We start from the raw sequence: 21,819 nt of genomic DNA, 5'->3' as shown, positions 1-21,819 counted from the left end.
GTAGAGGACTATACCCTGTAGATAATAGGGGTAGTAGAGGACTATACCCTGTAGATAATAGGGGGTAGTAGAGGACTATACCCTGTATATAATAGGGGGTAGTAGAGGACTATACCCTGTAGATAATAGGGGGTAGTAGAGGACTATACCCTGTAGATAATAAGGGGTAGTAGAGGACTATACCCTGTAGATAATAGGGGGTAGTAGAGGACTATACCCTGTAGATAATAAGGGGTAGTAGAGGACTATACCCTGTGGATAATAAGGGGTAGTAGTCCACTAATCAGGACCGACAGGATAGAACAGAACACCAGGAAAGAATAGAACAGAACAACTGACAGGATAGAACAGAACACCAGGCAGGATAGAACAGAACACCAGGCAGGATAGAACAGAACACCAGGCAGGATAGAACAGAATACCAGGCAGGATAGAACAGAACAACTGACAGGATAGAACAGAACACCAGGCAGGACTGAACAGAAACCCAGACAGGATAGAACAGAACACCAGACAGGATAGAACAGAACACCAGACAGGATAGAACAGAACACCAGGCAGGATAGAAAAGAACACCAGGCAGGATAGAACAGAACAACTGACAGGATAGAACAGAACACCCGGCAGGATTGAACAGAAACCCAGACAGGATAGAACAGAACACCAGGCAGGATAGAACAGAACACCAGGCAGGATAGAACAGAACACCAGGCAGGATAGAACAGAACAACTGACAGGATAGAACAGAACACCAGGCAGGATAGAACAGAACACCAGACAGGATAGAACAGAACACCAGACAGGATAGATCAGAACACCAGGCAGGATAGAACAGAACAACTGACAGGATAGAACAGAACACCAGACAGGATAGAACAAAACACCAGGCAGGATAGAACAGAACAACTGACAGGATAGAACAGAACACCAGACAGGATAGAACAAAACACCAGGCAGGATAGAACAGAACAACTGACAGGATAGAACAGAACACCAGGCAGGATAGAACAGAACACCAGGCAGGATTGAACAGAACAACTGACAGGATAGAACAGAACAACTGACAGGATAGAACAGAACACCAGGCAGGATAGAACAGAACAACTGACAGGATAGAACAGAACACCAGACAGGATAGAACAGAACACCAGGCAGGATAGAACAGAACAACTGACAGGATAGAACAGAAACCCAGACAGGATAGAACAGAACACCAGGAAAGAATAGAACAGAACAACTGACAGGATAGAACAGAACACCAGGCAGGATAGAACAGAACACCAGGCAGGATAGAACAGAACAACTGACAGGATAGAACAGAACACCAGGCAGGACTGAACAGAAACCCAGACAGGATAGAACAGAACACCAGGCAGGATAGAACAGAACACAAGGCAGGATAGAAAAGAACACCAGGCAGGATAGACCAGAACTCCAGACAGGATAGAACAGAACAACTGACAGGATAGAATAGAACACCAGGCAGGATAGAACTGAACAACTCACTGGATAGAACAGAACACCAGGCAGGATAGAACAGAAAAACTGACAGGATAGAACAGAACAACTGACAGGATAGAACAGAACACCAGGCAGGATAGAACAGAACAACTGACAGGATAGAACAGAACACCAGGCAGGATAGAACAGAACACCAGGCAGGATAGAACACATCTAATGGCTTTCACAAGTCCTAACAGAGTGTGAAATGTGTAATCTAAATAAGAAAGGTTTTTGAATCCTCAATTAAAATAGTGTTTGCCTCAATTGATTAAGAGATAAGTGATGACTTTAAGTAAACGTGTGTGTGTGTGTGTGTCAATCTGTACGGACTACTGACCTGTCCTGTAGCCAGTGTTGTTGAGGTACACTCCAAAGGTCCTAGTCTCATGCTGGGCCTGCCAGGAGGGGGAGGAACAGTTCTCATTGTTGGTGTAGGTGTTGTGGTTGTGAACGTACTTCCCCGTCAACATGGAGGAGCGTGAAGGACAGCACATGGGCGTGGTCACAAAGGCGTTGGAGAAGTGAGTCCCGCCCTGCTCCATGATACAACGTGTCTTATTCATGACCTGCATGGAGCCTGACGAGGGGGAAAGAGAGAGAGACAGGGAGAGAAAGTAAGTGATAGTGTGTGTGTGAGAGAGAGAGAGAGAGAGAGAGAGAGAGAGAGAGACGGAGAGAGAGTGACGGAGAGAGAGAGACGGAGAGAGAGAGACGGAGAGAGAGAGAGACAGAGATGGAGAGGCAGAGAGAGAGAGAGAGAGAGAGAGAGAGAGAGAGAGAGAGAGAGAGAGAGAGACAGAGAGAGAGAGAAAGAGAGACAGAGATGGAGAGGCAGAGAGTGAGAGAGAGAGGCGGAGAGAGAGAGAGAGAGAGAGAGAGAGAGAGAGAGAGAGAGAGAAGAAAGAAAGAAAGAGATAGAGAGAGAGACAGAGATGGAGAGGCAGAGAGAGAGAGAGAGAGATGGAGAGGCAGAGAGAGAGAGAGAGAGAGGCGGAGAGAGAGAGAGGCGGAGAGAGAGAGAGAGAGAGAGAGAGAGAGAGAGAGAGAGAGAGAGGTGGAGAGAGAGAGAGACGGAGAGAGAGACAGAGATGGAGAGGCAGAGAGAGTGAGACGGAGAGAGAGAGAGAGAGAGGCAGAGAGAGAGAGAGAGAGAGAGAAAGAAAGAAAGAAAGAAAGAAAGAAAGAAAGAAAGAAAGAAAGAGAGGCGGAGAGAGAGAGAGAGAACTTATTTAACAAAAAAAATTGAACATCCTTGAATCAGTCATTAAAAACAACCAAAATCCATTAGATTACCCAATAACCCAACACGAACTAAATGAAAAGCTCAAATATATTAAATCAAAGAAAGATTGCGGTGTAGACAACATCAGAAATGAAATGCTGAAAAACAGCACACCTGAGTTGCAAAATGCTGTGCTTAAATTGTTCAACATGGTGTTAACTTCTGGCTGCTTCCCTGATGTCTGGAACCAGGGACTCATCTCCCCTATCCACAAAAGTGGAGACAAATCAGACCCCAATAATTACAGGGGAATTTGCGTAAACAGTAACTTTGGAAAGATTTTCTGTAGCATTTTGAATTCAAGAATTCCAACCTTTCTTCAAGAAAAAAATGTAATAAGTCAATGTCAAATTAGCTTTCTTCCTAACCACCGCACTACTGACCATATATACACCTTACACACACTAATTTATAAACACGTCCACCAAAAAAAAGAGGGCAAAATCTTTGCTTGCTTTATTGACTTTAAAAAAGCATTTGATTCGATTTGGCACGAAGGGCTATTCTAAAATATTCTACAAAGTGGGCTTGGTGGTAAGGTGTATGACTTAATAAAATGTATGTACACAGAAAACAAGTGTGCAATAAAAATCAAAAACCAAAGAACACAATTATTTTCACAACGTCGAGGTGTGAGACAAGGCTGCAGTTTGAGTCCAAATATTTTCAACATTTATATCAAGGAATTAGCAGACATGTTGGACCATTCTCCAGCCCCAGGACTCACACTATTTGACACAGAGGTTAAATACCTGCTATATGCTGATGACTTGGTACTTCTATCACCAACCAAAGAAGGTCTTCAACAAAACATTAATATTCTGGAGCAATATTGCCATAATTGGGCCCTGGCAGTAAATTTCCCAAAAACTAAAATCATGATTTTCCAAAAAAAAAACAGATGTCAGAAACACAAATATAAATTCACCCTGAACAACACCTTAATTGAACACACAAAAAATTACACCTACCTTGGTCTGACCATATCTGCATTGGGAAACTTTAATATGGCAGTGAATGTACTCAAAGAAAAAGCCCGCAGAGCAATGTATGCAATAAAAATGAAATTATTCAAAATCAACATCCCAATTAAAATTTGGACTAAAATATTTGACAGTGTAATCCAACCAATAGCACTTTATGGAAGTGAGGTTTGGGGACCACTCAATAAACTGGATTTTAAAATGTGGGACAAACATCCAATTGAAGCCCTACATGCAGAATTCTGTCGGAAAATCCTACAAACCCAGAGAAATACACCGACTAATGCATGTAGGGCAGAATTGGGCCGCTTTCCAGTAATAATCAAAATACACAAAAGACCATTAAAATTTTGGCTACATCTAAATTTAAGCCCAAATTCGAGTCTGCAATTTAAAGCACTTCAAACCCAAGAGCTGAGCCCAGAAACGAGCCCTCTCAGTCAGCTTGTGTTGGACCTCACCAACCAAGCTGACACCAGCACTGCTTCAAAAGAAAGAGCGAGAGCGAGAGAGAGAGAGAGAGAGAGAGAGAGAGAGAGAGAGAGAGAGAGCGAGAGAGAGAGAGAGGCGGGAGAGAGAGAGAGAGAGAGAGAGAGAGAGACTGTGACTGACCCAAAATTAAGGAAAGCTTTGACTATGTACAGACTCAGCGAGCATAGCCTTGCTATTGAGAAAGGCCGCCGTAGAGAAGACTATGTGCTCACAGCCCACAAAATGAGGTGGAAACTGAGCTGCACTTCCTAACCTCCTGCCCAATGTATGACCATATTAGAGAGACATATTTCCCTCAGATTACACAGATCCACAAAGAATTTGAAAACAAATCCAATTTTGAAAAACTCCCATATCTACTGGGTGAAATTCCACAGTGTGCCATCAGAGCAGCAAGATTTGTGACCTGTTGCCACGAGAAAAGGGCAACCAGTGAAGAACAAACACCATTTTAAATACAACCCATATCTATGCTTATTTATTTTATCTTGTGTCCTTTACCATTTGTACATTGTTAAAACACTGTACATATATATATATATATAATATGACATTTGTAATGTCTTTATTGTTTTGAAACTTCTGTATGTGTGATGTTTACTGTTAATTGTTATTGTTTATTTCACTTTATATATTCACTTTATATATTATCTACCTTACTTGTTAACACATGTTTCCCATGCCAATAAAGCCCTTGAATTGAATTGAATTGAATTGAATTGAATTGAGAGAGAGAGAGAGAGAGAGAGAGAGAGAGAGAGAGAGAGAGAGAGAGCTAGAGAGAGAGAGCGAGAGAGAGAGAGAGAGAGAGAGAGAGAGAGGGAGAGAGAGAGAGAAAGAGAGAGAGAGAGAGAGAGAGACAGAGGGAGAGAGAGAGACAGAGACAGAGGTGGAGGCAGAGAGAGAGAGAGAGAGAGAGAGAGAAGGAAAGCTGTGACTATGTACAAACTCAGCGAGAGAAAGAGAGAGAGAGAGGGAGAGCGAGAGAGTCGGAGAGAGAGAGAGAGAGAGAGAGAGCGAGAGAGAGAGAGAGAGAGAGAGAGAGCGAGAGAGAGAGAGAGAGAGAGAGAGCGAGAGAGAGAGAGAGGCGGAGAGAGAGAGAGGTGGAGAGAGAGAGTGAGAGAGGCAGAGAGAGAGAGAGAGAGAGAATGAATGAAAGAGAAAAGGAAAGCTGTGACCATGTTCAAACTCAGTGAGCCTTGCTATTGAGAAAGGCCGCCGTAGGAAGACCTGGCTCTCAAGAGAAGACAGGCTATGTGCACACTGTCCACAAAATGAAGTGGAGATGCCAAATGTATGACCACATTAGAGGCACATATTTCCCTAAGATTACACAAAGAATTCCAAAACAGACCTAATTTTGATAAACTCCCATATCTACTGGGTGAAATACCACAGTGTACCAACACAGTAGCAAGATTTGTGACCTGTTGCCACAAGAAAAGGGCAATCAGTGAAGAACAAACACCATTGTAAATACAACCCATATTTATGTTTATTTTGTACTTTAACTATTTGCACATTTGTACAACAGTGTATATATACAAAATATGACATTTGTCATGTCTTTATTCATTTGGAACTTCTGTGTGTATAATGTTTACTGTTAATTTTTATTGTTTATTTCACTTTTGGTTATTATCTAGTTCACTTGCTTTGGCAATGTTAACATGTTTCCCATGCCAATAAAGCCCTTCAGTTGAAATGGAATGGAATTGAAAGAGAGAGGCAGAGCGAGAGAAACACACACCAGGGTCAGAGCTGCTCTGTTTCAGATTGACATGTGACAAGCGGGAGGCAGCCCCCACACACCACTTAGCATGGCATCTGCTCTGCTCATGTGTGAGAGAAGGAAGGAGGAGGGAGGGTGAGGGGAGAAGGCAGGAGGAGAGATGTGATGGAGGGAGAAGGAAGGAAGGAGGAGAGATGTGATGGAGGGAGAAGGAAGGAGGAGAGGTGTGATGAGGTGAGAAGGAAGGAGGAGAGATGTGGTGAGGGGAGAAGGAAGGAGGAGAGATGTGATGAGGGGAGAAGGAAGGAGGAGAGATGTGATGGAGGGAGGAGGAAGGAGGAGGGAGGGGATGAATGAAGAAGGAACGAGGAGAGATGTGATGAGGGGAGAAGGAAGGAGGAGAGATGTGATGAGGGGAGAAGGAAGGATGAGAGATGTGATGAGGGGAGAAGGAAGGATGAGAGATGTGATGAGGGGAGAAGGAAGGAGGAGAGATGTGATGAGGGGAGAAGGAAGGAGGAGAAATGTGATGGAGAGAAGGAAGGAGGAGAGGTGTGATGAGGGGAGAAGGAAGGAGGAGAGATGTGATGAGGGGAGAAGGAAGGAAGAGAGATGTGATGATGGGAGAAGGAAGGATGAGAGATGTGATGAGGGGAGAAGGAAGGAAGAGAGATGTGATGATGGGAGAAGGAAGGATGAGAGATGTGATGAGGGGAGAAGGAAGGAGGAGAGATGTGATGAGGGGAGAAGGAAGGAGGAGAGATGTGATGGAGGGAGAAGGAAGGAGGAGAGATGTGATGAGAGGAGGAAGGAGGAGAGATGTGATGGAGAGAGAAGGAAGGAGGAGAGATGTGATGAGGGGAGAAGGAAGGAGGAGGGATGTGATGAGGTGAGAAGGAAGGATGAGAGAGGGGATAAAGGGAGAAGGAAGGAGGAGGGATGTGATGAGGTGAGAAGGAAGGATGAGAGAGGGGATAAAGGGAGAAGGAAGGAGGAGGGATGTGATGAGGTGAGAAGGAAGGATGAGAGAGGGGATAAAGGGAGAAGGAAGGAGGAGGGATGTGATGAGGTGAGAAGGAAGGATGAGAGAGGGGATAAAGGGAGAAGGAAGGAGGAGGGATGTGATGAGGTGAGAAGGAAGGATGAGAGAGGGGATAAAGGGAGAAGGAAGGAGGAGGGATTGGATGAGGGGAGAAGGAAGGATGAGAGAGGGGATAAAGGGAGAAGGAAGGAGGAGGGATTGGATGAGGGGAGAAGGAAGGATGAGAGAGGGGATGAGGGGAGAAGGTTCTTGCTGTCTTTCACACACGAAGGGCAGGGTAAAGTTAACAGACAGACGAAGTCCTGAAGTCCTTGACCTTTTCAGAGACAATCGCCAGGCCTTTCACAACCAGACACAAAGGTCAAAACACAGCGCTGGTCATGCCGAGAAATGTTAACACTGTCCTACAGAGGTTCAGACAGGGAGGGGAAAGTTCCCTCCCATTACAGTTTTTTACAATCGCAAGGAACCATTTCTCAAAACTTAGGTCACTTTTTTAAAACTCTTCACACAGTGAGCACAACAGCAGTCTATGTGGGCTAAACTGTGGATCATTTTTCATTGCTTTGGCTCAAAACGCATTCAATGACTGCATCTTTCAACATTCATGAGCTCTTTTCTCACTCAGACAAGACCACCACCAAAACTCTATGTACCTACAGGCCAAATTACAACATGTTTACATTATCTTTTCAAAACTGTTAAACTTAAGTTCAAAACATAAAATAACACAAAATTGAATAAGACATAAATGTGATACATTTCTACAATAATACCGCATTGAAATATATTCCAAATCTAAAAAATGAAATACTATCAAAACAATTAGACCAACCACAGCTGATTCCCATTGTAGCTGAACACCTACCCAGGTACTCTTTCAATTTCATTATCAGCCACTTCTCTCTCAGCCAGAGAGAGAGAAGTGGCTGACAGAGGAAGAAGAGTGGCTGGGAGAGGGAGAGGAGTACGTATGCGTGGTGGAAGAAGACTGACAGGAAGATCAAGAGCTGTAGTCTCAGATGAGATTAGAGCTACTATAACTGATCATGTAATAAATCATGGTCTATCAATGGGAGAGGCTGGTCTGAGAGTGCAGCCAAATCTGCAACGCTCAACACTGGCATCTATTGTCAGAAATTTCCGTCAAAACACCAGGTAAGATGTGCATTCTGCAAGGGCATCTGACTGAAACATTACAGAAGTCAATTGAGCAAAGCCTCCAAACCCACTTGTGTGTAATTGTAATTGTTTTTGTTTTTCTGCTTATAACCCAACGGTTACCTCCTACAGGCGGGAGAGGTAGGATTTTCACTGCTGTGCAGGAAACTGCAATCGTTGATATAGTCATAAAAAACAATGGCATAAAACTCACAGAGATTCTGGATGAGTGTTGGCAGACAATGTAAGCATGACAACTATTTCTAGAGTCCTGAAACAACATCAAGTCAGGATGAAGCAGTTGTACACTGTCCCCTTTGAGAGGAACTCTGAACGAGTCAAGCAACTCAGGAACCAATGAGACCAGGTAAGAATGACTATAAAATACAGAACTGGTTTTGAACAAAACCAAACAGGGCAGAGGCACACTGCGGCATGTTTTTAGGTATAACGTAAACTACCATAAAAGACTAACTCTTATGTTGCCTTGTGGATTTATTTGAGAGAGTCATGGAGATTGAAGCCAGGCAAACACCCCACATATTCATCTTTGTGGATGAGGCTGGTTTCAGCTTGGCCAAAACACAGCGGCGAGGAAGGAATGTGATTGGACAAAGAGCCACAGTGGATGTCCCGGGCCAGAGTGCCACACCCTGACCTTAGTGTTCTTTGTTTTCCTTGTTATTTTGGTTAGGTCAGGGTGTGACATGGGTGATGTATGTGTTTTGTCTTGTCTAGGGGTTTTGTATGTTTATGGGGCTGTTTCCTTTCTAGGTAGTTTGTATGTCTATGGTTGCCTAGATTGGTTCTCAATTAGAGGCAGCTGTCTATCGTTGTCTCTGATTGGGAACCATATTTAGGCAGCCATATTCTGTGGGTACTTTGTGGGTGGTTGTCTTCGGTCTTCTGTCTATGCACCAGAGAGAACTGTTTTGGTTTTCACATTTGTTGTTTTGGAATTGTGTATGGTTCATGTTTAGCGGATGCGAGCTTCCAGTTGAAGCTCGCATCCGCTACAAGACCATGGTGCTTGCCTACGGAGCTGTGAGGGGAACGGCACCGCAGTACCTCCAGGCTCTGATCAGGCCCTACACCCAAACAAGGGCACTGCGTTCATCCACCTCTGGCCTGCTACCACTGAGGAAGTACAGTTCCCGCTCAGCCCAGTCAAAACTGTTCGCTGCTCTGGCCCCCCAATGGTGGAACAAACTCACTCAAGACGCCAGGACAGCGGAGTCAATCACCACCTTCCGGAGACACCTGAAACCCCACCTCTTCAAGGAATACCTAGGATAGGATAAGTAATCCTTCTCACCCCCCTTAAATGATTTAGATGCACTATTGTAAAGTGGCTGTTCCACTGGATGTCAGAAGGTGAATTCACCAATTTGTAAGTCGCTCTGGATAAGAGCGTCTGCTAAATGACTTAAATGTAAATGTAAATGTATGGTCTTTATTAAACATATTGAACTCGAACCACGCTGCGCTTTGGTCCGATCCTTCGTCCACAGAAGAAAGATGTTACACAGAGGGGTGCCAACATCACAATGTGGCAGCAATATCCTCTGATGGATTTCTGTTACACAAACCGCTAATTGGGCCGTACAACACCGAGCGTCTCATTACATTCCTGGATGACCTCTATGGAAGGGTTGTACCAGGTGAGCAGAGGGTTGCAGTGAGGCGAAATCGGCCAACATTGGTAATTGTATGGGACAATGTGGCATTTCACCACTCCCGTACAGTCACAGAGTGGTCTGCAGCCCATCACAGGATGGTGTCACTTTCCCTCCCACCTTACCCTCCATTCCTCAACCCCATAGAGGAACTATTTTCCTCCCACCTTACTCTCTATTCCTCAACCCCATAGAGGAACTATTTTCCTCCCACCTTACTCTCCATTCCTCAACCCCATAGAGGAACTATTTCCCTCCCACCTTACTCTCCATTCCTCAACCCCATAGAGGAACTATTTCCCTCCCACCTTACTCTCCATTCCTCAACCCCATAGAGGAACTATTTCCCTCCCACCTTACTCTCTATTCCTCAACCCCATAGAGGAACTATTTTCCTCCCACCTTACTCTCCATTCCTCAACCCCATAGAGGAACTATTTCCCTCCCACCTTACTCTCCATTCCTCAACCCCATAGAGGAACTATTTCCCTCCCACCTTACCCTCCATTCCTCAACCCCATAGAGGAACTATTTTCCTCCCACCTTACTCTCTATTCCTCAACCCCATAGAGGAACTATTTCCCTCCCACCTTACTCTCTATTCCTCAACCCCATAGAGGAACTATTTCCCTCCCACCTTATTCTCCATTCCTCAACCCCATAGAGGAACTATTTCCCTCCCACCTTACTCTCTATTCCTCAACCCCATAGAGGAACTATTTTCCTCCCACCTTACTCTCTATTCCTCAACCCCATAGAGGAACTATTTCCCTCCCACCTTATTCTCCATTCCTCAACCCCATAGAGGAACTATTTTCCTCCCACCTTACTCTCTATTCCTCAACCCCATAGAGGAACTATTTTCCTCCCACCTTACTCTCTATTCCTCAACCCCATAGAGGAACTATTTTCCTCCCACCTTACTCTCCATTCCTCAACCCCATAGAGGAACTATTTTCCTCATGGAGGTGGAAGTTTATGACCACCATCCACATGATCAAAGGCTGGATGCCTGGACATATCTGCAGAAGATTGCCAGGGATGGACCAGGCATTCCAAAAGATTCTTTCCTAGGTGTGTTGCCCAAGATGATATAAGATGTGACGTGGATGAGAACCTGTGACCAAATGCAGAAGACAGGGTTGACTAGAACTAGAATGTATCGGCCTGAAAGTTACACTGTCTCCCCAAATGTCTTTTACCCTCATTGGAATGTATAGGCCACCTTCCACCAAAAGTGTGTTTTTTGATCAGTTTAATACCATGCTTAGGGATTGTGATTTTGGGAAAGAGGTCATCTTAATGGGAGATTTTAACATTAATTATGAAGACAAGTGTTGTAGGAAAACCCTCAAACGGATCACTAATACCTTTGACCTTACACAGCTAGTTAAAGGGCCAACCAGGGTGACTTGTTGCTCTAAAACACAGGTTGATTTGGTGTTCAGTAATAAACCAGAGAGAGTGACTAAATAATTCAATATGGTTACTGGGCTGTCTGATCATAATCTGACACTTATAGCCAGAGCAGGTTTAACCCCTCTACTGTTAGAAAGCCGGATCAACTCAGAATACCTAAGAGTGAATTAAACTATTTTGAAAAAGCAATTAAGGGAATAAACTGGAATGATCTCTTGTCCTATACTGACGTGGAAGCTGATAGTCAGGTTTTTCTATCCACAATCCAGACTACAATAAATGGCTTCCTAAAGAAAATCAAATCCAAACCTGGCCAAAAGAGCACTCTTCCTTGGCTTAATGGAGAAATCTGGAAATTGATGAAAGAACGAGATTATGCTCTAAAAATAGCCCTAAAATCTAAATTAGATCATGACAGACGTAGGTTTACCATGTTGAGAAATAAGGTGATGAAAGAAATCAGACAGGCCAAGGCAAACTTTTTTATTAACATAATTGGTGAAGCAAAGGGAAATTTTAAATTGATATGGGAGAATCTAAAAAAGTTAACAGGGAAAGACCATAGTAACACTGCAAAAAGACTAGAAATCATGGTGAATAACAATCTAACACAGGATGCAGTCGAAATAGCAATAGCCTTCAATTCCTACTTTATTGACTCTGTCAGGGCACTGACACAGAACCCCTCCACCGGTTTCTTGGGCTCAGTGCTAGTGAATGACACTCAACCTGTCTTCATCATAAGGGAGGCTTCTGAGTCAAAGGTGAACAAGGTGATTAGCTCACTAAAGAACTCTAAAGCCAAAGATGTGTTTGGGATGGACTCTACCTTTCTTAAAAACTACAAAGAGTCACTCATTGGCCCCATTACTAAGGTCACCAACACATCTATTGGTCTCGGTGTGTTTCCAAGGGTATGGAAGTCGGCCATAATAACGGCCATCTTTAAATCAGGCGACCCTGCTGACGTGAGTAACTACAGGCCCATTAGTATACTACCTGTGGTGTCAAAGGTTGTTGAAAAGTGTGTAGCAGAACAACTGATTGCCCACCTCAACAACAGCCCCTTCACATTACACTCCATGCAGTTTGGCTTCAGAGCGAAACACTCCACAGAAACGGCCAACTGCTTTCTTCTGGAAAATGTGAAGTCCAAGATGGACAAAGGGGGTGCTGTTGGGGCTGTGTTTCTGGACCTAAGGAAGGCTTTTGATACTGTTAACCATGAGATTCTCATCACAAAATTGTCAAAGTTCAACTTTTCCCCTGATGCCTTGAGATGGATGAAATCATACCTTGAAGGCAGAACTCAGTGTGTCAGAGTGAGCAATGAGCTGTCGCCCTATCGTAGCTATGATGTGGGCGTGCCCCAAGGGTCAATACTGGGGCCCCTCCTGTTCAGCCTGTACATTAATGATCTGCCTTCTGTCTGTACTGGGTCTGAAGTTCAAATGTATGCAGATGATACAGTGATATATGTGCATGCAAAGAGCAAACAACAAGCTGCACAAGAACTCACTACTGTAATGGTCCAGGTTACAAAGTGGCTCAGTGACTCGTGTTTGCATCTCAATGTGAAAAAAACTGTTTGCATGTTCTTCACAAAGAGGGCAACAGATGCTACTGAGCCAGATGTCTATGTGTCAGGGGAGAAGCTCCAGGTGGTATCCGATTTTAAGTACCTTGGCATCATACTTGATTCCAACCTCTCTTTTAAAAAGCATGTGAAAAAGGTAATTCAAATAACTAAATTCAACCTAGCTAATTTCCGATTTATACGAAATTGTTTGACTACAGAGGTAGCAAAACTGTACTTCAACTCTATGATACTCCCCACTTAACATACTGCTTGACTAGTTGGGCCCAAGCTTGCTGTACAACATTAAAACCTATTCAGTCTGTCTACAAACAGGCTCTCAAAGTGCTTGATAGGAAGCCCAATAGCCATCATCATTGTCACATCCTTAGAAAGCATGAGCTCTTGAGTTGGGAAAATCTTGTGCAATACACCGACGCATGTCTTGTATTCAAGATCCTTAATGGCCTGGCTCCCCTCCACTCAATATTTTTGTTAAACAGAAAACCCAGACATATGGCAGCAGATCCACAAGGTCTGCCATGAGAGGTGACTGTATAGTTCCCCTAAGGAAAAGCACCTTTAGTAAATCTGCTTTCTCTGTGAGAGCTTCCCATGTCTGGAATACACTGCCATCAGACACATAACTGCACCACATATCACACTTTCACAAAATGCTTGAAGACATGGCTAAAGGTCAATCAGATTTGTGAACATGGTCCCTAGCTGTGTGTTGCCGCTTTCCATGTTGTCTGTTGTCTGTAGCTTGTGAGGTGTGGAAACACTTTGTTGCTTTTATGAATTTTGTCTTGCTGCTTTTTGCTCTGTCTGTATGCTACGTCTTGCTTGTCCTATGTTGCTATGTCTTGCTTGTTCTATGTTGCTATTGTCTATATTGTAATTGTTTTTAATAACCTGCCCAGGGACTGCGGTTGAAAATTAGCCGGCTGGCTAAAACCGGCACTTTTACTGAAATGTTGATTAATGTGCACTGTCCCTGTAGAAATAAAACTCAAACTAGCATTGCTTCTGTATCTGTATCGGTAGATGGTGTATATACAAATTATTGTATTTTGGAATCACTCAATGCCATAAAATGACATATTGAAGCATATTGCATCATGTCTTATACATTCCTGTAACATAAACTGCAATGAATTCTAAACAGTAGAGAGGTGTCATTCTTGTTTTGTAAAGACAACATTGTGCAATGCTACCTGTTGTTAGTGTTTAGGTCATTGTTTTATGAGTGACAACGTGTGCTTGTTGGGTGACAACCTTTGCTCGTGTTCTTGAAGAACGAGTTGATTTGAGACGTCTATGAAGTGTTTTGGTAGTTTTAGGGCATTTTGAAAGTGAAATTAACTGCTGTGCCAAGCTAAAAGTTAGTTAGGAGAACTGTGTGAAGCGTTTTGAAAAAGTGACCTAAGTATTGAGAAATGGGTCCTAGTGATTGTAAAAAAAACTAACATGGGAGATTTTTCACAGAGAACAGGGCTGCCTGAGGTGAATCCCAAACAGTCACCTTTAACCTTGTACACTTGGAGTGAGCAATTTGTTGATTGGCCAAGTCTATTGGAGAGCCGCCTAAAATAGCCTGTACAAAATAGGCAATCATCCTGCAATATGGCGTCTTCAGGGGCCATTTTCATTCAGGAACGGCATCACCTTTTCCACTGGCATAATGTAATTGTAATGTGCTGTGAAATTACTTTGACAAGGTGAGAGAGAGGCAGAGGAATCTCACATTTGCAAGATGTGTGACCTGTTGCAACAAGAAAAGGGCAAGTAGTGAAGAACAAACAATTGTAAATACAACCCACATTTGTTTATTTTCCCTTTTGTACTTTAACTATTTGTACATCGTTATAGCACTATACATATCCATCAAGTGACATTTGAAATGTCTCTTCCTTAGAGTGTAATGTTTACTGTCAATTTTTAATGTTTATTTCAATTTTGTATATTATCTACCTCACTTGCTTTGGCAATGTTAACACGTTTCCCATGCCAATAAAGCCCCTTGAATTGAATTGAGAGAGAGAGAGAGAGACAGAGAGAGAGAGAGAGAGAGAGAGAGACAGAGACAGAGAGAGAGAGACAGAGAGAGAGACAGAGACAGAGAGAGAGAGAGAGAAAGAGACTGAGACAGAGAGAGAGAGAGACAGAGAGAGAGACTGACAGACGGACAGAGAGAGAGACAGAGAGAGAAAGAGACAGAGAGAGAGAGAGAGACAGAGAGAGATAGAGAGAGACAGAGAGAGAGAGAGACTGACAGACGGACAGAGAGCGAGATAGAGAGAGAGAGAGAGAGAGACAGAGAGAGAGAGAGAGAGAGAGACTGACAGACGGACAGAGAGAGAGAGAAGGGCTAAACTACTCTAAGTAAAGCTGGATGGAACTGGAGTGGCCATTTTCAAGCATGCTTAAGGGGAGAGAGCTGGAGAGGGTTTAGTGTTTAGGAAACAGCACAGTACCTAGTAATACATGGAGTGCTCTGAAGTGGGGCCTGATAACGGAGGAGGAGCTCTGATTGGCTACTCATAGTTAATTACCCAGTAGAAAGTTTGCATATTCAAGGATTTAACGTTGGATAGGTCCTCGGCCCACAGCGGAGAGGGTGATTGGCAGAGAGCAGTGCTGGTCTCTCGGTGGTCTGGATGTAAAAGGGATAAAGTGCTGCTTGCCCTCCTATATGGAATAGAGGCTTTTGTCAAAATTGCTTTGGAAAATTACTCCCAAGGACTTTTATCTAGAACCCCATGGTTTCCATTCGGAATTACAGCCCCTCTTTTTCGTTCCGTAACAATGGGCATTGAAATTCATTTCATTTGTCTGGTTACAGTAGGTTAATCTACTGGGGTTTAGGGAATTAAATCCTTTAAGTTATGAAGTGAGCTGGTTTGAAGCTTTGCCGTTTGCTCTCTCTCTCTCTCTCTCTCTCTCTCTCTCTCTCCCTCCCTCCCTCTCTCTCTCTCCCCTCCCTCCCTCCCTCCCTCCCTCCCTCCCTCCCTCCCTCCCTCCCTCCCTCCCTCCCTCCCTCCCTCCCTCCCTCCCTCCCTCCCTCCCTCCCTCCCTCCCTCCCTCCCTCCCTCCCTCCCTCCCCCCTCCCTCCCTCCCTCCCTCCCAACACAGTGAAAATGACTGGTGGAAAAGTGTTTAATACCCCCCTCTTCTCCCATCCCCATGCCAGCACAACTCTGAACACACAGAGAGACAGAGAGACGAGTCTTGGGTGTGCACGCCGAGCCCTTAATGTAGGGGAAGTGATGTATTGTTGGTATAATGGTGCTGACGTGCCAAAGAGTTCCTCTCAGTGAGACGGCGTCACGCGGCATCTGGCTTGGTGTGCCTTCCACAATGGCAGCTGCATAGAAGACTGACCATCATTTCTCTGTCTGTCTGTCTGTCTGTCTGTCTGTCTGTCTGTCTGTCTGTCTGTCTGTCTGTCTGTCTGTCTGAGAGAGTCTAAGGGGTGGGGAACTCTAACTGTCTGTTTGTCTGTCTGTCTGTCTGTCTGTCTGTCTGTCTGTCTGTCTGTCTGACTGAGAGAGTCTAGGGGGTGGGGAATTCTAGCTGTCTGTCTGTCTGTCTGTCTGTCTGTCTGTCTATCTGTCTGTCTGTCTGTCTGTCTGACTGAGAGAGTCTAAGGGGTGGGGAACTCGAGCTGTCTGCCTGTCTGTCTGTCTGTCTGTCTGACTGACTGACTGACCGAGAGAGTCTAAGTGGTGGGGATCTCGAGCTGTCTGTCTGTCTGTCTGTCTGTCTGTCTGTCTGTCTGTCTGTCTGACTGACTGACTGACTGAGAGAGTCTAGGGGGTGGGGATCTCTAACTGTCTGTCTGTCTGACTGAGAGAGTCTAGGGGGTGGGGAACTCGAGCTGTCTGTCTGACTGAGAGAGTCTAGGGGGTGGGCAACTCTAGCTGTCTGTCTGTCTGACTGAGAGAGTCTAGGGGGTGGACAACTCTAGCTGTCTGTCTGACTGAGAGAGTCTAGGGGGTGGGGAACTCGAGCTGTCTGTCTGACTGAGAGAGTCTAGGGGGTGGGCAACTCGAGCTGTCTGTCTGACTGAGAGAGTCTAGGGGGTGGGCAACTCTAGCTGTCTGTCTGTCTGTCTGACTGAGAGAGTCTAGGGGGTGGACAACTCTAGCTGTCTGTCTGACTGAGAGACTCTAGGGGGTGGGCAACTCTAACTGTCTGTCTGACTGAGAGAGTCTAGGGGGTGGGGAACTCTAACTGTCTATCTGTCTGTCTGTCTGTCTGACTGAGAGAGTCTAGGGGGTGGGGAACTCTAGCTGTCTGTCTGACTGAGAGAGTCTAAGGGGTGGGGAACTCTAGCTGTCTGTCTGACTGAGAGAGTATAGGGGGTGGGCAACTCTAGCTGTCTGTCTGACTGAGAGAGTCTAGGGGGTGGGCAACTCTAACTGTCTGTCTGACTGAGAGGGTCTAGGGGGTGGGGAACTCTAGCTGTCTATCTGTCTGTCTGTCTGTCTGTCTGTCTGTCTGTCTGTCTGTCTGTCTGACTGAGAGAGTCTAGGGGGTGGGGAACTCTAGCTGTCTATCTGTCTGTCTGTCTGTCTGTCTGTCTGTCTGTCTGACTGAGAGAGAGAGTCTAAGGGGTGGGGAACTCTAGCTGTCTATCTGTCTGTCTGTCTGTCTGTCTGTCTGTCTGACTGAGAGAGTCTAAGGGGTGGGGAACTCTAGCTGTCTATCTGTCTGTCTGTCTGTCTGTCTGACTGAGAGAGTCTAGGGGGTGGGGAACTCTAACTGTCTGTCTGTCTGTCTGTCTGACTGAGAGAGTCTAGGGGGTGGGGAACTCTAACTGTCTGTCTAACTGAGAGAGTCTAAGGGGTGGGGAACTCTAACTGTCTGTCTGTCTGACTGAGAGAGTATAGGGGGTGGGGAACTATAGCTGTCTGTCTGACTGAGAGAGTCTAGGGGGTGGGGAACTCTAGCTGTCTGTCTGACTGAGAGAGTATAGGGGGTGGGCAACTCTAACTGTCTATATGTCTGTCTGTCTGTCTGTCTGACTGAGAGAGAGAGTCTAAGGGGTGGGGAACTCTAACTGTCTGTCTGACTGAGAGAGTCTAAGGGGTGGGGAACTCTAGCTGTCTATCTGTCTGTATGTCTGTCTGTCTGTCTGTTTGACTGAGAGAGTCTAAGGGGTGGGGAACTCTAGCTGTCTGTCTGACTGAGAGAGTATAGGGGGTGGGCACTCCAGTCCTCAAGGGCTGGAGTGGTGTAACACTATCCCCAGCAAACACAACTGATTAAACTAATTGGGGTCCAAACTGAAGATCATGATTAGTTGATTATTGGAGTCAGGTGTGTTAGCTGGGGCTGGGGCAGAAGTGTGACACCAATCAGGCCACCAAAGAGTCTGGCGTTGCCTATCCCTGGTCTAGGAAGAAGAGAGACAGCGAAACAAAGGGAGAGAAAGAGAGAGACAGAGACAGAAAGAGAGAGACAGAGACAGAAAGAGACAGAGCTGGCGTCAAGCTCAGCAGCACTCAGGAAGACAGGCCACACTGTCAGATGGAGGGCAACAAACAAAAGCAGATCATTAGTAGACAGTCTGACAGACGGCACCTCCTTGTCTATGTTAACTGTTACCAGACAGGGACATAATGAGACAGCACCTCCTTGTCTAAGTTAACTGTTTCCAGACAGGGACATAAGGAGACAGCACCTCCTTGTCTATGTTAACTGTTACCAGACAGGGACATAATGAGACAGCACCTCCTTGTCTATGTTAACTGTTACCAGACAGGGACACAATGAGACAGCACCTCCTTGCCTATGTTAACTGTTACCAGACAGGGACATAATGAGACAGCACCTCCTTGTCTAAGTTAACTGTTACCAGACAGGGACATAATGAGACAGCACCTCCTTGTCTATGTTAACTGTTACCAGACAGGGACATAATGAGACAGCACCTCCTTGCTTATGTTAACTGTTACCAGACAGGGACATAATGAGACAGCACCTCCTTGTCTATGTTAACTGTTACCAGACAGGGACATAATGAGACAGCACCTCCTTGCCTAGGTTAACTGTTACCAGACAAACATGTCTTTGTGTGACAGGGACATAGCGAGATGTACTCAGACATACAGATAAATGAAATAAGGAAGAAAATAACATCCGGGAATATGTTAGTTAGTTTATCTCACCTGATTCATCTGCTCAATCGGCTAATTACTAGAATCAGGTGCGCTAGATTAGGGCTGGAGTGAAAACCTAGAGGACGGAAGATCTCCCGGAGACACTGCTGTGAAGGCAGACTCACCAAGCTCCATGTCCTGGTCATCAGTGAGAATGAGGATGATGTTGGGTCGGATGTTACGGCGGTCTCTCTGGAAGGAGGCCTTGAGGAAGATGGAGGCGTGGGCCACAGACAGAACCCCCAGGAGCAGGAGGAGGTAACGGTTGGTGGAGGGCAGCAGCCCTTGTCCCGCCATCTTGACCTCGAACTTATCTTACCCTGCTACTACTGGATCACTCTGCTGCAGCCACCGCTAAGACTCCTGGAGACACAACGCAACAGACAGGAGGACATAGGTTAGACTACAGGACCAGTTCGACTAGAGACACAGGTGTTCACACCTAATGCCAAATAACGCTAGTCCTGTGTAAAACACATTGGGAGTGAAAACCTTCTCGCACACTAAAATGTACAACATTCTCTGAATGGGTTTGTGAATCTGACACGGAGAGGAAACAGAGCTTGTGGAGACACAAGAGCGCTTGGTGACAACATTACCAATCAATCAATTTGATTGATTCCTTCACCTTTGACCTCTGACCTCTAACAATGTTACTTCCTGTCCCCCAGGTTACCCCTGTACCTCCTCTTCCTGACCATCAGTATGGTGTTCCTGGTAGTAAACCTGACCTGTGCCCTGCTAGTGAGGATGAGCACCACAGAGACCCAGACCATTGTACTGATCAGAGTTACCATCAACGATACTAAGCCAGGAAACAAAGGAACAGTTTTCTACAGACTCAAAGGTGATCACGTAGAAACCCAAATAAATCAAATCAAATCAAATGTTATTTGTCACATGCGCTGAGTGAAATGTTTACTTACGAGCCCCTAACCAACAATGCAGTTAATAAAACATAAGGACAAGACTAAGAGATAGAAGTAACAAGTAATTAAAGAGCAGCATTAAAAAAGAACAATATATACAGAGGGGTGCCGTTACAGAGTCAATGTGCGGGGACACTGGTTAGTTAAGGTAAAATGTACAGTTAAAGTCGGAAGTTTACATAGACTTAGGTTGGAGTCATAAAAACTCATTTTTTAACCACTCCACACATTTCTTGTTAACAAACTATAGTTTTGGCACGTCGGTTAGGACATCTACTTTGTGCATGACACAAGTAATTTTTCCCAACAATAGTCTACTGTCAGATTATTTCACTTATAATTCACTGCATCACAATTCTAGTGGGTCAGAAGTTTACATACACTAAGTTGACTGTGCCTTTAAACAGTTTGGAAAATTCCCAAACATGATGTCATGACTTTAGAAGCTTCTGATAGGCTATTTGACATCATTTGAGTCATTTGAAGGTGTACCTGGGGAATTATTTCAAGGCCTACCTTCAAACTCAGTGCCTCTTTGCTTGGCATCATGGGAAAATCAAAATAAATCCATCAAGACCCCAGAAAAGAAATTGTAGACCTCCACAAGTCTGGTTCATCCTTGGGAGCAATTTCCAAATGCCTGAAGGTACCACGTTAATCTGTACAAACCATAGTGCGCAAGTATGAACACCATGGGACCACACAGCCGTCATACCTCTCAGGAAGGAGATGCTTCTGTCTCCCAGAGATGAACGCACTTTGGTGCAAAAAAGCGCAAATCAATCCCAGAACAACAGCAAAGGACCTTGTGAAGATGCTGTAGGAAACAGGTACAAAAGTATCTATATCCACAGTAAAATGAGACCCATATCAACATAACTTGAAAGGCAGCTCAGCAAGGAAGATGCCACTGCTCCAAAACCGCCATAAAAAAGTCAGACTTCGGTTTGCAACTGCACATGGGGACAAAGATCATAGTTTTTGAAGACATGTCCTCTGGTCTGATGAAACAAAAATAGAACTGTTTGGTCAAAATGACCATCATTATGTTTGGAGGAAAGAGGGGGAGGCTTGCAAGCCGAAGAACACCATCCCAACCGTGAAGCACGGGGGTGGCAGCATCATGTTGTGGGGGTGCTTTGCTGCAGGAGGGACTGGTGCACTTCACAAAATAGATGGCATTATTACGAAGGAAATTTACGTGGATATATTGAGGCAACATCTCAAGACATCAGTCAGGAACTTAAAGCTTGGTCGCAAATGGGTCTTCCAAATGGACAATAACCCCAAGCATACTTCCAAGGTTGTGGCAAAAGGGATTAAGGACAACAAAGTTATTGGAGTGGCCATCACAAAGCCCTGACCTCAAGCCTATGACAATTTGTGGGCAGAACTAAAAAGGTGTGTGTGATCAAGGAGGCCTACAAACCTGACTCAGTTACACCAGCTCTGCCAGGAGGAATGGGACAAAATTCACCTAACTTATTGTGGGAAGCTTGTGGAAGGCTACCTGAAACGTTTAACCCAAATTAAACAATTTAAAGTCAATGCTACCAAATACTAATTGAGTGTATGTAAACTTCTGACCAACTGGGAATGTGATGAAATAAATAAATGCTGAAATAAATCATTCTCTCTCCTATTATTCTGACATTAAGATAAAGTGGTGATCCTAACTGACCTAAGACAGGGAATTTTTACGAGGATTAAATGTCAGGAATTGTGAAAAACTGAGTTTAAATGTATTTGGCTAAGGTGTATGTCAACTTCCGACTTCAACTGTGCATGTAGGTACAGTTATTAAAGTGACTATGGATAGATGACAACAGAGAGTGGTAGTGATGTGGAAAGGGGAAG

At 44.7% G+C, this 21,819-nt stretch overlaps 1 protein-coding gene across 9 annotated transcripts in view; it reads right to left on the bottom strand.

The window, feature by feature from the left end:
- LOC135527803 (extracellular sulfatase Sulf-2-like) overlaps positions 1 to 21,819 on the bottom strand; it is a 322,483-nt gene that overhangs the window by 66,260 nt on the left and 234,404 nt on the right. For all 9 annotated transcript variants that reach the window (XM_064956384.1, XM_064956383.1, XM_064956385.1 and 6 more), the window contains 2 exons: positions 19,159 to 19,396; positions 1,841 to 2,080 (listed from right to left, as the gene is read on the bottom strand). In XM_064956384.1, coding sequence (XP_064812456.1) covers positions 1,841 to 2,080; positions 19,159 to 19,330 — 412 coding nt within the window. In that variant the 5' untranslated portion in view covers positions 19,331 to 19,396. The remainder of the gene's footprint in view (positions 1 to 1,840; positions 2,081 to 19,158; positions 19,397 to 21,819) is intronic.

The sequence above is a fragment of the Oncorhynchus masou genome, chromosome 33, assembly GCF_036934945.1.
Source record: "Oncorhynchus masou masou isolate Uvic2021 chromosome 33, UVic_Omas_1.1, whole genome shotgun sequence".
NCBI classification, from domain to species: Eukaryota; Metazoa; Chordata; class Actinopteri; order Salmoniformes; family Salmonidae; genus Oncorhynchus; species Oncorhynchus masou.
This window is presented reverse-complemented; position numbering and strand designations above follow the sequence as displayed.